Source organism: Daktulosphaira vitifoliae, unplaced genomic scaffold, assembly GCF_025091365.1.
Source record: "Daktulosphaira vitifoliae isolate Bord-2020 unplaced genomic scaffold, ASM2509136v1 Scaffold_5, whole genome shotgun sequence".
NCBI lineage: Eukaryota > Metazoa > Arthropoda > Insecta > Hemiptera > Phylloxeridae > Daktulosphaira > Daktulosphaira vitifoliae.
Window position 1 is genome coordinate 32,338,828 of NW_026099576.1, and position 18,372 is coordinate 32,357,199.

Consider the following 18,372-nt stretch of genomic DNA (forward strand, 5'->3'; position numbering starts at 1 on the left):
AAGAAGGTGAATGGCTCTAATTGTGCGGTGGTTATAAAAGACAATCGTCGCGTGGGTCTTCAAATGAGACTTATGGACCAAAGAATGGTAATAACCTTAAGTAACAACGTCAATAATTCGTCAGTGGTAAAGCTCGGCCGAAAAACACGATAAAGAACAATTAATAAAGAACCAGTGATTAGATTACACAACGACTGCATCTGATGTGAAATTAATAAAAATGTTTTCACATAAAAATGTTAATGAAATAAATGACGGCTTTCTAATTACACCTATATTCATCATTCTGTCTATATAAAATACACAAAAAATAAATGTACATGTAAAATAATAATACTAAAATAATGANATACACAAAAAATAAATGTACATGTAAAATAATAATACTAAAATAATGACAGTAAAGAAAATTAATGTTTTTTGCTCATAAATTCTTAATTTGGACAAAGATGTTTATTGAGGAACATCCGCCCTGTTATTTGAAATGTCTTAATCCGGATCTAAACTAACTATTGGGATTAGTTATTTCAACAATACATCTTTCACAAGAATAAATGAAAATTTAATACCAATTTTAGTGAATATAAAAATTATAGCCACCAAATTAAAATTTTACGCATATACATAAACAATTGGTTTGAATATTTACTTATAAAACTTTTATATTTCAATAATTTTAACAGAATTTACAAGTTAATAGCAAAATATTAAATTCAAAGCAAATAGTTGTAATTTATCACAATTATTAAAAAACAAAATATAAAAATTCATTAACAAAAATGTTTAAGCATTTTTGAAAGAATTTGAAATTTTTTTAAGAAACCAAAAAGGACTAGTTTCTCTGTAAAGTTTCTATTTTTACGCCTACAACATGAGATAAAAACGCTGGAGATTAATCGTAATGATCGCACCCATTGCCTGCTAAGAATAATTTTTAAAAATATTTATTTATTTAGACACCGACGTAAAATGAGTAAATTAATTTTACGTATAAATAATGTTACATAATTTCATGGTTATCCTTTCAAATAGATTAGCATTACAATTTTATTTATTTTATGGCTACATTCGAATTACATTTCTTACACCTATTAATTACTTTTTTTATTCGATTAGATAGGCTCATCTTTCACTTATGTTTACATAATAGTAATATTTTTTTGTTTACATAATTTGATATGTGAATTCAAATACTTAACTGGATANCATAATTTGATACGTGAATTCAAATACTTAACTGGATAACTCGTTCTTGGCTATGTTTTATTTTCGTTCGGAAGTTCTAATCTTAATATAGAAATTTAATTGGCGCTACATGTTTTTATTTATTTTTTATCAATTTAGTATAGACACAACATATGAATTTGCATTTATTACTTTATGTAATCTTCTGCAAATCATGCAACTAAGCTCACTATTAGATATAATTACCAAGTAGTAATCTTATTTTAAACTATATACTTATTTATTTATTTTCCAAAAAAAAAAAAAAATAGAATTTATTCAAATGTACTAAATAACAATGCACGAATAATTACATGATCTACATTAATTAAATAAGTTTTTAAAATTAAGAATAAAAAAAAATAACTCAGAGTTATGGCACTCTTTTGTGTACGAAATTTGAATATTTTTAAGCAATATTTTTTTTTGAAATTATTTAAAACGTTGAACTTTTTTCTTAATAATTCACACTCAATTCTGTTGAGTGGTAATTATTACTTTCGTAAGTCCCAATTCGAAATATTAAGGTGTTGGTTGTTGACATTTTATATTGTTCTCTTTAATTTGATAATTTGTTGAGTTATTACTGTTTTTCCAAAATATGCCATAGGTAGTGTTTATTAATAATTCTACTATTTAGAGCAATTTTAGATTTGATTACTACACAATACTTGTAAGCTAATTAACTGAAGTTGTGTATTTTAATTCATTAATAAAAAAGATTAATAAAAATTATCATTGTTCCTTAAAAATCATAATTCCAAAAATTATTTTATGTTGAAATTTATCCACTGATAAAACAAGATAATACAAATTTTCTAAAAACTAAATTATTGTCTCTATACGAGCAGCAATAAAAAGGGTATTTGGAAGCTTTTTAATTTAATACATACAAAATAAAAATATATAAAAAAGTATTTAAATTCTACCAAAGAATTACCCTAAAGTAAATAAATTCTGGTCCACTAAATGGTTAAATTAATTTTATTTTTTACTAGTTAATCATGCTGATGTATACATATACGTATATACACTCTTTTGAACTCTGTCAAATACATTTTTTATAGTTTGTACATCCTTCAATAATACATTTATAAACTAACTTAAATATACCCGTTATTGTTAACTTAATCTCTTCTTGTGATTGCATTCATTCATTTACATATATATTTTATTGAGCTACATTTTATTCTGATTAACACAAAACTTTGTTTTGGGAAAGACTGTGTTCTGAAAATTACCATTATGTTAGTTTAAAGTATATTTACTAAAAAACAAACGCGTTCTTTCGCCTAGTCTTTCTTAATTTCGACTTATATTTTATAACCTTTTTAATGACCTTATTACTGTTGTGCACGACCACATCAACTACACTATATATTCAATTTCGGGAAATTGTTTTTGAGAGAGTAAAAAGTTATATCTGTAAATAGCACTAAACAATTTACACAGACTCAAATTAAGTTACCCCTGAGCACTTCTATTATGACTTATAACATAAAACACACACATTTTACTCCATACCACGCAAACAATAAATTTTAAAACATATGTTTTTAATTGTATTGTATTATTTATTTTAATGTACCAGACTCCAATGTTAGACGCATTATTATAACTGGTGTAAAAAAAACCTTACTGGACATATTATTAATATTGCCAGTTACTATATTAATATTTACCAGTAAACATTCACATTTGAGAAAGTTATAAAACTTTAAGTTTATTTTTACTACTTTTTGTATTATTTTAAAAAGAAAGAGAAAGAACTTATAAAAATCGAGTAAAACCGATAACAATCAGTTTTTTTATTTTTAACAATTATTTTTCACGTAATATCTATTTTTTCCGTCTTCGTGATGTTTGACGACGTGACTTCCTTTTTGCACGCCGCCATCTGCACGGCCCTTTAGGCTATACAACGATTTTTACCAGTATTTTCTTTTTTTTTTTTGTATATTATATCCTTCTATTCGGTCATCTGCTGACCCCGTCATATTGCGTAAGTATCGGTATCTTCTGAATGTATATAACATTATGATACAGCGAATATCTTCGAGGTGAAAGGACAAGCAACATCTTTGTTGTAGTATATATAACGTTATGATAATTACGTTTAATGCCGATCATTTTTGAATACATCCTTAGTTGTACTTATTTTAATTGAATTTGCGTATATAAATGCAATGCTAGTAATTTTGAAAGTTTAGAATTTGTTTTATGGTATTATTTATAATACTATGAATGATCAAAAATAATTTTTCCATTAAAATATAAAATATCTATTATTAATAATACTCAATTTTCAAACAATATAAAATGTTATTCAGGAATTAGATTACATTGTTATAAAACTAATTACTAAGTTTTAAGAATATTTAAGCTTTAATAATAAACCTAAATTCAAGTTAAACAATTTGAAATTAACTGAATATTAGTCAGTGGATTGAAATTCTTAACGCAATTTGAGAATTTTCTTGTTTAACATATTATTGTATACATATTATAGGGTGTATAGGGTAACATCACCAGTGAATAAATACTACTAATAAATAAACCTCACTGAGTTTTTACAAGAAAATTCAAGTTTTTATCATAAAATAATTAACTAACATTTTAATGTTGCCTAATTTTAAATATTTTCGCTTTATAATTACAGACATTTTTTCAGACAACAAATATTTAGTATCTTTATCAGTATGACATTAAAGTATAGATTAATAAAGAACTTTTAAGTATGAAAAACTCTTAACTGTTCATTTACTGGTGATGACACCTTACTTATGTTTCAATAAAATACGAAGTATTTACAAATCTAATTAGTAATTAGTGAAACAACGATATTGGAATATTTCTCTCCTTTAACTTAGTATTACCTTCTTTCTTCATATTTATTTATTATTTTAAGGACAACAAATGATTTGGAACGAGCTAGTCACATTAATATTTTTGTCAAAGCACTTTTAAATGCTATCTAAAGTCACCATTAAATATTAGGTGATTTTTTTAATATAAGCTATTCGATTTCTCTAAAATAATAATTGTGTTAAGAAAATTAATTTTGGTATTTTTAGTTCCTTATATCTCTCGATTTATCAATTATTAAGTATTTTTTTAATTCATCCCTTATACCTATAAAGGTGTTAACTTTCTTTTCATAAATAACAACAACATATTTAACTAGCTCGAGAAATATATGAAACTAAAAATACCAAAAGCATTTGCTTAACAAAATTATTATTAAAAAAAAAATCGAGTAGCTAATGTTAAAAAAATAACTCCGTAAACATGATAATTCGTTTATTATTAACTCTTAATTAATCAAAAACTAAAAATTATACTAAGAATTTTTGTTTTTGATTTCTTTTAGGTGTATGTGATTTTTTAAATTTATCAACCATTAATTATTTTTTATAATCATCACTGATACCTTGTAACTCTTTTTTCAAATGGCAACATACATATATGATCAGGTATAAAAATGAAAAAAGCTCATTTGAAACTCAGATTTTTCTCTATAATAATTGTTTAACGTGTATACTCTTCTACCCATTTTGTCCATAGACTATATATTTAGTTTTTTTATCTAAAAAAAAAATTATAATGATAACTTATTAAGTCTTTGCTATAAAAATACTTTTAATTTAAATTATTTTAAATAAACTTAAACTAAAGTATATGTATTTAAATTCATTATTAAAAGTAAAAAATGTATTAAAGTGTGAAATATAAATAAATAAATACAAAACTTTATTAATATGTTTCTTAATCATTTATTATAAAACCATATAACATTTAAATTAAAAAAAAAAGATAACATGTGCCCTTTATGATTGTATTTTAATTTTAGGTCCAATTATAAAATATAAATAAATAACCAAATTATATATTATAATGAATAACATATACATATATTATGGTATAAGCCCATAATTAAAAAAAAATAAGAGTACAATTTCATGTACTTAACACTATGGCTAAGTACACTATAACAATGCACCAAAGAAAATAGACTCCTACGAAAAATAGTATGTTTGGTCACCATATAAAAAAATAATAATTACTAACTTATCTAAATGATAATGGATATAATTAAGATAATGACTGATCGTAATAACTATTGGACCAGTATTTCGGAAGTTATTGATATTTTCATAGCTAACGACAGGAATATGACTAGTAATAATAATAATAATACCTGAGGTTATCACTATAAAATGTTAATTACTTCCAAAATACTGGTCCATAAATTGTTATCTACAAGTGATTTTTAATTAGACCATTATCTAATAATAAGCTTAATTATATATGTTGCCGTTTGCAAAATTAAAGTTAACATCTTTATAAGGTATAAACATAAAAAATACTTTATGATTAATAAATTGAAAAAAATGTATCTAAAACAATCTAAAACCAAATTCTCAATATTATTATTATTATTTTTTTATTAATTGTTAATTTTAAGTCATCCAAATACTAAAACTAATTAGTGGGATTCTACGTTAGAAATTAGATTTTACATAATTAATATGTTAGTAAAAAAAATGACGGTGAAAGGACAAATGACTGGTTATATTATACCGTTAGTTGAATTGAAATTTATCTCTTTACTACGACAATATCAAACACCTGTTTTACTACAGTGCTGTTTAATTGTATTTTACTTATTGTTTTTTTCCTCTCTTTTTTTCTTACGGTAACAAAGTAATTAGATAAATTTATTAACAAGTGTGATAATTTTTATCATACGAGAAAGTTTGCATTTGGTTACATTTCGTGCTTCTGTAATAGTAACTTTTTATAAATAAATGTTAACAACCAATATGTGACCAATGATGTCATTGATGTGTAACTTGATATTAATTACACTATCAGAACCAATTTAATTGGAAAGTTTTCTATTAAAAAAAAAAAAAGAAATTATGAAAATTGTCTTTTGATGAATAATTATTATTTACATAATAAAATTCGAATTACATGTAAAACCATGTTGATAACTATAGAGAATTAAAGAATAAGGTTTATTTAATAACAATATTCAAAACTGTTTTAATAATTAACTAAAAAATAATTAATCAATTTTTAATACCAAAAACATGTTTTTGTTTATTTAGGTAAAATAATAAAGGGAGGTTTTAAATATTTAACTTATGAAATAATATTTGACAAAAAGTAGTTTTCATAATAAAACAATTAAATTAAATTCAAAAAGTTTTAAGTTTCATTATCATTGTCTTTGAACTGTAATTGAAAAACTTTTAGGAGAATACTAAAAGGTAGCGCTTTATCCTTTGTTACTTTGGTTCAGTTCCCTCTCCTTAATTTTTCTCTTTAATTTTTCAACGTAGTTTAGTAGTAATACTCTCCAACTTTGTGTGATTTAATCCACCCTTATTATGCTTCAATTTTTTTTTTTTTAAACAATGGTAATAATAATTTATAATTTTATTACCAATATTTGTATTATTTATTAATGTACAAATTATTACTGATATGAGTGTTATAATAATTTTATGTTTATTGTAAATGAAGATTATCAGTAAAAGATAATTCGAATCACTTTTTTATTAAAATTTTAGTGACAAAAAGTTCATTCATGCTTGGTTTTTTTTTCTGTTATAGGTTGCTCGTTATTTTTAATAGGTTATTTATTAAAAAATAAATAATAACATTTTAAAAAAGTATGGTAATTCTATTATATTTTGTTGTAATTGTTATTTATGGTTACAAACAATTTCATTTGTTTACTAGTAATAAAATCCTCCAAATTTAATCTTGATTCATATTATTAATTTGTTAAACAACCTTTTTTACCTTTTTGAAATTCGAAACATTCTTTTCTCATTTAACAAAAAGTGGCTGACATTGTTTTTTCCATATACTCTTCAAATATAAAAAAATACAAGCCGATACTAGAAATTACAGGACTTTGCATGAAATAATTTTACGGGAAACTTAACATATTTTTATAATGAATAATAACCAAATTGTTTTTGACTCATCAACTTAGTTTGCATGGTTCTTTAAAACGTAGAACACGATACAGGAGACACCATTACACCTCTAGCTCTGCGACGAAGCGCCTACAGTCTATGTTTATGAATAAAGCCTCATTTATAAATTACTAAGCTCTTATTAAAATAATTTTTCAAATTTAAGTTCTAGAGTTAAAAGAATATTTTTACCGTATAAAAATCATAGATATTTTTGAACGTTAAAACACAGAAAATAAATTACAAAAAGACTACTTAATATTTTGAAAATTAATATATTTCATGTGGTTCTTTGTATGTCTTTAATTTTGTGTTATATTGGAAATTTTATTATCTGAGTTTTTAATCAATTCTAATAAAAAGTTTGTAAATTATTAGCCCTTACCCGATTTACTTTTTAAATTTTCAAAAATGTAAATTTGATTATATAGAATGTAAGGTTACTAAAAAAATCATAACTTAGTTCTTTAAATTAACTGAGAGAGGAAAATCCTTCACTTCATCGCCGTTTTATGAAATATCTAGGATTTATGAAAAAAATAACGTATATTGTAATAAAATTATTTTGCCCTAGACCATGCAAATCTTAAAAATCTGGGCCCTGCTTCAGAGGTTTTTTGAATTTTGATGGCTTTCTTTTTTATTAATCACTTAATCTGAAAGCAAAATGGACCAGTCTGATTAATATTCCTCGACCAATTTTTTCTTCAATGTACCACTGTATTTACTTTAAAAATCATAAATATTTTATCTATTCATCATAAATTGAAAAAGAATAAAATATCAATCAAAATAACTTTTCCTTTATTTTTATGATGTTATTGGAACATACAAAATACTCAAGAAGAAGTATTCAAACAAGTTTAATAATGGATAAAAAATATATTTCTTTTTCGTTTTCACAATTCAAAAATTGTGAAAACAAAGTACAGGCTTACATCTGAATTATGACATAGTTAGTAGCATGACTTGAATGCCAAACAGCAATTCGTACTCTGAACTAAGTGAACTGTCACATGTTTTATTCACTAACACTAGACTGAACCATCTAACAAAAATATTATATTTACATTGTGCAACTTTTGTTGATGGGTGCTTTATATTTTATAAATATTTATATATAACACTCAAGTTTGTAAATTAATCATATAGAGTAACATTTTTTCATTTTTAAAAATATATCTTTGTATCCAGTAAATTTATTATAATTACTTCAAAAAATACCTTGAATATTTCTTAAAACTCAAAACAAATTTATATAAGAAAATAATCTCAAAAAATTGAGTACTTTATAGATGTAATATTGCATATCAGTAACAATTAAATTATTTTCGGCTAACAAAATAAAACCAAAAAAATACATATCAAAAAATTAATTTATTTAAGTAGCAAAAAGAAAATTTTATTATTTACAAAATCAGGAAATTTTTTCATAAATTATTATGGTGAATAGACAAGATTTTAGAAAAAATAATGTTTAAGATAACAATTCTCTTTTTTTAAATAGTAAAACAATAATAGAACAAAAATCATATTTTTTCTTAATTAAAATAAACTTAAACTAATAAAAATTAAAATGAATCAGAAAAGTTTTTATTGATATTTTATTATTGAAATAATGATAAAAATTGTAAACTATTGTATGTGATGTAAGAAGACTAATAGTTTAATTTTTTAAGATATTTTATTTTGATTTTTTAACCCTTCAACGATAGTAGACTAGAAAAATAATACCTTCGTAATGAAATAAAAAAAAAGTATTTTAAAGCATAAAAAATATTTTCATCTATCGTTGGAGAATTCTGGTTTACACCTGATAATAAATAAATTAAAAAAAAGTAACTAGTAAAAATAAAAATAAAATATTTTCAGAATTATTAATTGTATTATATTATGACAAAAAAAGTGGTGAACGATAAATCAATTATTCTGTTCATATTAAAATTTTAATATTATTTTTAACAAATAATCTGTGACTTATTATTGGTTTAATATTTTAGACTTTAATTTATCAATACTCCTTATTATTAAAATTATCATTGATTTTTAAATTTTAAGAGTAACATGAAATTTTTATTTTTGAGTGACAAATATATAAACTTTCTCCATTATAATAATATTACGTTTAATTTTTTACTTAATGTTGTGGGATATCGGAAATAACGTTATGATTATAAATATGTGAATAAATAATTATTTCCAGCGGTTGTATTCCCCACCAGTAAGCAGAATTCACATTCTGTGTTACTTTCGTATATAAAACGTGCAGCACTGGTCCATTTGATTCATATGTACTGTGCCGTCGATTTTGATAGCCGTTAGATATTTAATTTAGATTCATAGTAAATTTAAATGTTTCAGTAATTCAAGGATTATAAAATTCTATAATTATGAAGACTTTATCAATAATAGTAAGTTTGTTAATCTTCTAGATAAAATTAAAAAAAATTTTCATTGGTTCCAAATAACAGGGACTTTATTCAATTCCATAAACTTTTAAGGAGATCGTATTAAAAATTTTAAAATACTCTCATATCGAAAAATAATGTTTATTTATTTTGATAATTACTTAAAAAGTTTTAAATTCAGAATTTTACATAACTTGAGCTTCTTTTTCTGGGTCCAAATATAATGTATAATATTTTTAATTTCTATTTAAATAATTACTTATTCAGGTTGACTTTTACTGTAAACTTTTTACAGAAATAATATGTTTAGAAAATTTAGTAATTAAATTCTATTATTTTTAAATATGAAATAAATTTTTATTTAAACGAATACAGAAAGCTGATATTTTACTTATTGTATAGATTGGTAGCACTTAAGTATAAATTGTAATAATTACAAATTTTATATACTCATTATTATTTTATTTTTACATGTTTGCAAAATTTATTAGTTGAAATCACAATATTAATAATATTTTTTTATGCTTTATATAACATAAAAAGTTAAAGCCACCTCCTTTAAACAAAAGATTGCTTAACGAAGTATATTTTGGTAATATTAGGTAATCTGCTATAGAGATCACAACTTTTATTTCTTCTTCTCCTTCTTCCAGCTTTAAAGGCCATTAAGGCCTATAGCTGCAAAACAAATCTCCTTCTATCTGTCTCTGTTCATAGTCGCTTCAATAATATTGTCTATCGCAAGTCGATTTAGTTTTTTTTTATTTTTGTCCATCCATCCCTGTTTCGGTCTTCCAATCGGCCTCCTTTTATTTACATATTGAAAATACAATAAAAAAAAAAATAACGAAAAATTATATTATTGTATAACAATTAGGCATTATTAGGAAAGTTTGAGCTTTTCATGCTTTTATAAGTTATATATAAAGCAATTATTTGTCTTAAATGTAATGAAAATACAATGATGATTATACTTTTAAAATACTTGTAAAATTATCTATAAAGGAGTAGCAAATTTGTTTGTGAAATTAACCTAAATAATTTCAAACTAAAGAGTTTGTATAATTTTTAGAAGATTACTGCCAAATTCCAATTAAAAAACGTCAAGAAAAAAATGTTTGATTGATCAGCTTTAATGTAGACAAAACTTTTTCATTTATGTATTTATTAGTAAATAAATAATAACATTTTTTAAAAGTTTTAAAGAAAATATTTTGAATATTTTTACTTAAAATTTTTATTGTATTTAGATATAAGCAATAATCTGGAAATATAGATTAGATTCCATACAGCATTTCTCAATTTTAAAAGTTTAACAATGTTACAAAAAGCATTTATTTAACATTAAAATAGCATTTAACATACAATAAATAAACATTATTATTCTGAAAATGATTTGTCACATATAAATTTGTGAGCAGATTCGTAGTTGACAATAAAATTTTTTTCAAAATTAGTTAAAATATTAATAGTACAATATTATTAAAAGTCAATGCAGATTATTTAACATGTATTATAATCTAGCTATAAGTAAAATATATTTTTTTTCTTAAATGAAGGTTGAACTTTAATCATATAAAATTTTATACTTCAAATGATGGAGGCGTGCTATTAATAATTTAAAATATCAATTTACAATAATTTTGATTAAAAAAATTGCCAAATAAATTTTAAATTATTCAAATTATAAAATGTTACTAGAAATTTTATTTTTTAATACGAACTCTGTTAACTTTTTACAATTTTTAAATTAAATATTTCATTAACAAAGAGATGAAACTCTAATTTGTTATAAATTAAATATATGTTTATTTGTTAATTGCAATATAAAATTTAGTAGAAAAATATATAACAGTAACAATTGACGGTCAGGTAATATTATACACAATGGTTATACACGTGTACGAAATACATCTTGACTTTACCATAATTCTCCTTTGATTCCATTTACATAAATAATAGAGTTTTTTTATGTATAATTCATATTTGTCGTCTATACTTTCGCTGCTATACTATCTTAAGTAATATTGAAAACCTTTCTCCTTTACAGCGCCAGTAAACAGAAATAAACTTTACGGCTTTTTTTTTAATCATTCATTTTTGATATTTACGCCTGCGCTCTTATCGCTGCAACCACTTCAATGATTTGCTTGCGGCGCTCTTCTTAACATTTATATCTAATTATATAACCATATGGGGAGCACGTTCTTTAGCATTAAACATATAACAAAATTATATTAAAAAAAAAAAATAGTAAAAAACAAAACATTTTTATTACAGATTTGTTGTTTTGTTGCTGCAGTTATAACATTAGACTCTACAAATGCCACTTTCTTTGGAAAGGAACAGTAAGTAGATTATTTAATAAATAATCAATTAAAAATTAACAAATAATACTATTTTTTCATTAAAACCATGAAAATTTACAAATTTTTACTTATAAGTATCCTTCTTAAAGAGGAAGTAAAATATTCGTTAAATTTTATCTTAATTTCTTAAATTTCCTTAATTTTAAATTATTTTTAAATTTATTATTTAATTAAATTTAAAACTAGAAAAAATAATTATTAATGAATCTACAATAAAAAAAGTTTAACCACACAAAAACTCTGAAAAAATCAAAGTTCTAAAATACTTTTATTTAAAAAAAAAAGTATTTCTATCAAAGTATAAATATTTATATTGTGGCCAAGTCTGTTCTTTAATATTTATATATTAAAGAACATATATATATGTGAAGTGAATTTATATTCACTTCACACCTACTTCCACAAACAATAATGCCCTTTTATTTGTATCGCTTATCACTTGGCCAGTTTGTTTTTAAATTACTGACTCAATACTTACTTAGATATTAGGTGATCATGGGTAGGAGAAAAAATTCAGAACAGTTAAAGATTTTCTTATGGGATTCATTGGTCGTTGAGGCTACTTTATCATACTACCAGCCAAAAACTGGCTAAACATAAAGCGTTATAAGTAAAAGAGCAGTAAATGCTCATAGAAGTACGTATGAAGTGAATTTATAAATTAAAGAAAGAACAGACTCAGTCACAATCTATGTTTTATTTATAAGGGAAGTGTTTTATAATTTTAATAATAATTCAGTGAATGAGTGAATGAAAAACGAATGTAGAAATTTTTAAAGGATTTCATTATGAAAAACTTAAAATATATGAGCTCATTTTTATGGCGTTCTAAACTACTAGAGTTTAATTTATACTTAAAATTTCAAGAGCTTATCTTAATAAGAAACTAACATCTGTGAATTTGAAAAAGCATGTTAATTGTTTTGTGTAAAGATACACTTGCATTTTTAGAAATTGGCTATTTTTGAAGTAATACTTAATACTGCCTAATAGAATTAATTTTACTGAAAAAGAAATTTAATATTTTAAAAATTCAAATATAACCTTTTAGATTGTTTAAAGTGGTATAGTTAAAAATATTTTTTTAGTTAAATAATAATAATAATATTTATTATTCGAATAAAATATTTGTTTGCTTGATAATTTTTTTTACCCTGTCCTAACTAGTGTTTTTTATTCAATTTTTAATATAAATAAGATTAAAATTAAAAATATAATGGTTATTATTAATTTTACAGTGTACATATTCGAGTACATTTACCAGCTGAAAAACCATCATATCATGAACATCATGAACATCATGAACATCATGAGCATCATGATCATCATGAGCATCATAATCATCACGACAGTTATAAAAGCTATGGAGGACCTTCTAGTTTGAGTAGTTACAGCAGTGGAAGTGATTCATATGGAGGAGGAGGTATAGAAAAAGCTAGATTATTACTCGAAAACACTATATATTTAATTTAAACTCAATTCTATACATTTTTATTTTAGATTTTTTTAACAAAAATTTGAAAAGTCCTTCTTTCTTTGCTATAAAGTATACCGCACATTTAATGAGCATTAGAAAATACTGTTTTCCAAAAAAAAGTATATGCATATGAGTTTAACTAGAGTTCTCAAACATACTAATTTATTCTAGTTAATTTTCAAAAAAGTATTGAAATAAGTGATTTAAAACAAGTATTTAGAATACTTTTGAAAATTCATACGTTTTATTATTAATATTTTAATACATCTTTAAAATACATTTAAAAAATACTTTTAATATGTCTCATTGCCAAATTTATATTTTTATTTTGAAAATTGGATACAAAATTAATATATTTTTGTTGTTTCTATAATAATAAGACACAATATTTAATATATATTTAAGGTCATGGAAGTTCGGGTGTTTATGATTCCGGTTTAAGCGGACCAAGTGGAGGTAGTTATGAAGCCGATATACCATCAGGAAGTTATGGAGGATCATCATCTGACGAGCATGGACCAAGTAATGACTTTGATTCTTCAAGTGGACATGGTAGCTCATCAGGAAGTTATGGCAGTTCATTCGGAGGACACGGTTTAAGCTCTAGTAGTTATGATAGTTCATCTGGAAGCTATGGTGGTTCTTCAGGTGGTCACGGTTTGAGCTCTAGCAATTACGGAGGTTCATCTGGAAGCTATGGTGGTTCTTCAGGTGGTCACGGTTTGAGCTCTAGTAGTTACGGAGGTTCATCTGGAAGCTATGGTGGTTCTTCAGGTGGTCATGGTTTGAGCTCTAGTAGTTACGGAAGTTCATCTGGTAGCTATGGTGGTTCTTCAGGTGGTCACGGTTTGAGCTCAAGCAATTACGGAGGTTCATCTGGAAGCTATGGTGGTTCTTCAGGTGGTCACGGTTTGAGCTCTAGCAATTACGGAGGTTCATCTGGTAGCTATGGTGGTTCTTTAGGTGGTCACGGTTTGAGCTCTAGCAATTACGGAGGTTCATCTGGAAGCTATGGTGGTTCTTCAGGTGGTCACGGTTTGAGCTCTAGCAATTACGGAGGTTCATCTGGAAGCTATGGTGGTTCTTCAGGTGGTCACGGTTTGAGCTCTAGCAATTACGGAGGTTCATCTGGAAGCTATGGTGGTTCTTCAGGTGGTCACGGTTTGAGCTCTAGCAATTACGGAGGTTCATCTGGAAGCTATGGTGGTTCTTCAGGTGGTCACGGTTTGAGCTCTAGCAATTACGGAGGTTCATCTGGAAGCTATGGTGGTTCTTCAGGTGGTCACGGTTTGAGCTCTAGCAATTACGGAGGTTCATCTGGAAGCTATGGTGGTTCTTCAGGTGGTCACGGTTTGAGCTCTAGCAATTACGGAGGTTCATCTGGAAGCTATGGTGGTTCTTCAGGTGGTCACGGTTTGAGCTCTAGCAATTACGGAGGTTCATCTGGAAGCTATGGTGGTTCTTCAGGTGGTCACGGTTTGAGCTCTAGCAATTACGGAGGTTCATCTGGAAGCTATGGTGGTTCTTCAGGTGGTCACGGTTTGAGCTCTAGCAATTACGGAGGTTCATCTGGTAGCTATGGTGGTTCTTCAGGTGGTCACGGTTTGAGCTCTAGCAATTACGGAGGTTCATCTGGTAGCTATGGTGGTTCTTTAGGTGGTCACGGTTTGAGCTCTAGTAGTTACGGAGGTTCATCTGGTAGCTATGGTGGATCTTTAGGTGGTCACGGTTTGAGCTCTAGTAGTTACGGAGGTTCTTCTAGTGGTTTTAAACCTTCCAGCAATAGTGGTACATTATACAGTGGATACACTGCAGGTAATCACAAAGGATCATCGGGTGGATATGGAGGTAGTTCATCGGGAAACTTAGGAAGCTATTCCAGTGGGGACCATGGCTCTAGCTCAGGAAATTTTGGTGGATTAAGCAGCTATTCTGGTGGATCTAGCTTTGGAAGTAGTTTAAATGGATATTCTGATAATGGGCTTAGTTCTGGGTTAAATGGATACTCGGGTAGTGGTGGAGACAGTTACTCAGCCCCCGGATCTGATAGTTTTGGACCACCGGGAGAAAGCTATCCATACAAAAAAAAATAAGCGACTAAAACATATGAATTAGGGTTATTGTTTTATTTGTAACTATTTGTTGTTTGTTTTATACTTTTATATATTGATTTAAAACTTATTTGGTGATTATAAATCCCAAACTCTAAGACTGACTTAATGGAATGTTTCGTTTTTATTAAAATAAACAGATGTTAATTATAAGTTTCCTTTTTTTATTATCATTTGGGAACTGCAACTGTTCAATTTGTTTGCAGTTTCGGTTACAATTTTGAGTAATCAAAACCAAAGTATCAAGAAAATAAAAAAATATACAATTCTATAGTTTTACAACTGTTGTAACAAGAAAAATTTCTTGGAGTAATGCACGTATTTCTAGTAATATCAATGCTGCGGCACCCATAGTCTAAAATCAATTGACTTGTTTTAACAAATATCTCTATAATAAGACAAAGAAATCTTTTAGTTATCTATCCCTTTTGTTTCAAAATTCACTAATATATTGTGAATTATTAAGTGTAATATTCCAAATTTGATTGTAATATAATAATGTTTTCATTAAAATGTATAAATTAAAGTATAATTTATCTTTATAAACTATTGTAAATGTCAAATTTATTGTAAAAAAAAATTATTCCTAAGGGTAACTTTCGAAATTTTAATGGGATCCTATTACTATTTTTTACTACTAAATAGAACAAGGTGTAAATAAAATTTTGATTAATCAATATATGACAAGTTTATAAAAAAATCATTATTAAGCAAAAACATAGAAGATAGTATACCTAATAAATCACATTATATATTTTCATAAAAAATGAAAAACATAATGTGTTTTATGACCTATAAATTTTTACCACTGTTTGGGTAGTACCAGTAAAAATATTATAAATAATAAATGATGTAGTAGTTGAAGGAAAAACTGCTTCGAAATTGATTAGCTTTGTTTTAATGCATATGTTAAGAAGATAGGTTATTTTTGAATCATTATCAAACATTTTAATTAAAGAATTTAATATAATGATTATCAGAATTTGGAACTTTTTAGAAACGATTCAAAACCTTTTTTAACATATAATATAAAGAACAAGAACCTAATCAGAACTTCAAATTAGAGTTCTTGTACTTTTAACCTTAAAAGTACAGGAACTCTACTAAAAAAAAATTCTCTAAAATTTTCATGAAATCAATTATAAACTATGTGATTTATATGTTACTATGCTTATTATAAAATACGCATAATATTCATAACGTTATTATCACGATTATATTTCTTCTTTTTCTTTTTGGGTATTAACAGCCACTAAGACCATCCCGTCAAACAACCAATCCTCCAAGTCTCTCTGTCGGCTGCTTTTGTTTTCCAATCTGAGCCTCCTTTCAATGATTCTACGTCTCTCTGTACTACGTCTTCCCATCTTAAACGGGGTCGTCCAAGAGGCCTTTTCCCTTCTGGGTTCTCTGCCAATACAATGTGTAGTAGTGGGTTCTGACTTCGCCAGGCATGACCAGACCACTGTAACCTCCTACTGTGTATTATATTTAATATGTTTGGATGATGAAAGAGCTCCTCTAAATCTTTATTTTTTCTTATTCTCCATCCGTTAGTTTCCTCGTCTTTTACTGGACCAAAGATCTTTCTTAAGATTTTCCTCTCCAGAATAATCAATTTATTTTGTTCCGTTTTTCTTAATGTCCATGTTTCTGCTCCGTATGTAATTATTGCCCGTAATAGTACAATATATAATTGTATCTTTATTTCTCTCGACAGGGACCGTTACCCTAGTATCTTTCTGAGTCCGTAAAGACATTTGTTTCCCGACAGGATTCTTGTTACTACTCCTTTTCAGTTTCTTTTTTTTCGATCAATACTGAACCTAAGTATTTAAATTGTTTGACTCAATTGAGTTCATGGTTACGATTATATTTAGTAGTAGAAATCATGATAGAATACAATTAATTAGCTATATTATGGTGTGACCACAGACTATATGAAAAAGTAATATGTAATCAAATATTATTTAAAGATAATATCATATTAATGAGTTGATTAAATGATTATTTACAGATTATTACAAGAGATTATAGTATTAAAAAAAAATAGAACTAAATAATCTTTTTTATAATATTTAATCAAATTTAAAAATTATTTGAAGTAATGAACGTTTATTAAAAATTTATAGTGGAATTATAATCATCTTTTACTCGGTAAATTGTCTCGTGGTAACAAAAAAATAAAAAATTATGTTTTTATTTCTATGGTCTCTTAATGTTTTTGCATTCCTATGGCCTCTTAATGCTTTGCATTTTTATGACTTTTCAGTGATTTTGCATTTCTATGGCTTCTCAATGTTTTATTTATTGGTAAAAAAATAAAAATAATAACTCTACCCAAAAAATGTTTTAGTGAAGATATAATCGAAAAATGACTAGTCCATAAAAATTCTGTATAATTACTGTAAATTGGGATCTATATAAATTGAACCAAATTATAAACTTTGTTACTTCTAAATATAATTCTCAAGTTCTTGTACACTCAATAATTTAAAATCAGGTAGTTAATAAATATTTAATTATAATAGTCTATATCCCTAACTTCGTTTGGTTAAAATATCTGAAACTAAATAAATAGATTTAAAAGAGACCAATTATTTATTTTCATAATAGTTAAAATAATATAATTATTATATCCACCAAAAATTTCATGATTTCTTCTATTACGTAGTCTTTATCAGCCATTTTTACAGCTCTTGTTACCATTGTAACTAGTAATCTCATTTTCTATGTAAGTCAAAGAATTAAATCGGCATATTGGTATCTATTAGTTTTTGTGCTTGATGT

The 18,372-nt window shown here is 25.6% G+C and overlaps 1 protein-coding gene across 50 annotated transcripts; it reads left to right on the plus strand.

Annotated features, from left to right (window-relative positions):
• Positions 1-9,487: 9,487 nt before the first annotated feature.
• Positions 9,488-15,735, plus strand: LOC126906745 (keratin, type I cytoskeletal 9-like). Of its 50 annotated transcripts, none has more exons than XM_050687532.1 (7): positions 9,488-9,628; positions 11,906-11,973; positions 13,233-13,417; positions 13,877-14,245; positions 14,309-14,371; positions 14,435-14,560; positions 15,065-15,735. In XM_050687532.1, the coding sequence occupies exons 1-7, from the start codon at positions 9,608-9,610 to the stop codon at positions 15,562-15,564; spliced, it is 1,332 nt and encodes a 443-aa protein (XP_050543489.1). In that variant the 5' UTR covers positions 9,488-9,607; the 3' UTR covers positions 15,565-15,735. The 50 variants fall into 50 exon arrangements, with proteins under 50 accessions (XP_050543489.1, XP_050543504.1, XP_050543503.1 ...); XM_050687547.1 differs by lacking the exon at positions 14,435-14,560 and adding an exon at positions 14,783-14,875 and having other exon boundaries at positions 14,309-14,341; XM_050687546.1 differs by lacking the exon at positions 14,435-14,560 and adding an exon at positions 14,846-14,938 and having other exon boundaries at positions 14,309-14,341.
• The last annotated feature ends 2,637 nt before the right edge of the window (positions 15,736-18,372 follow it).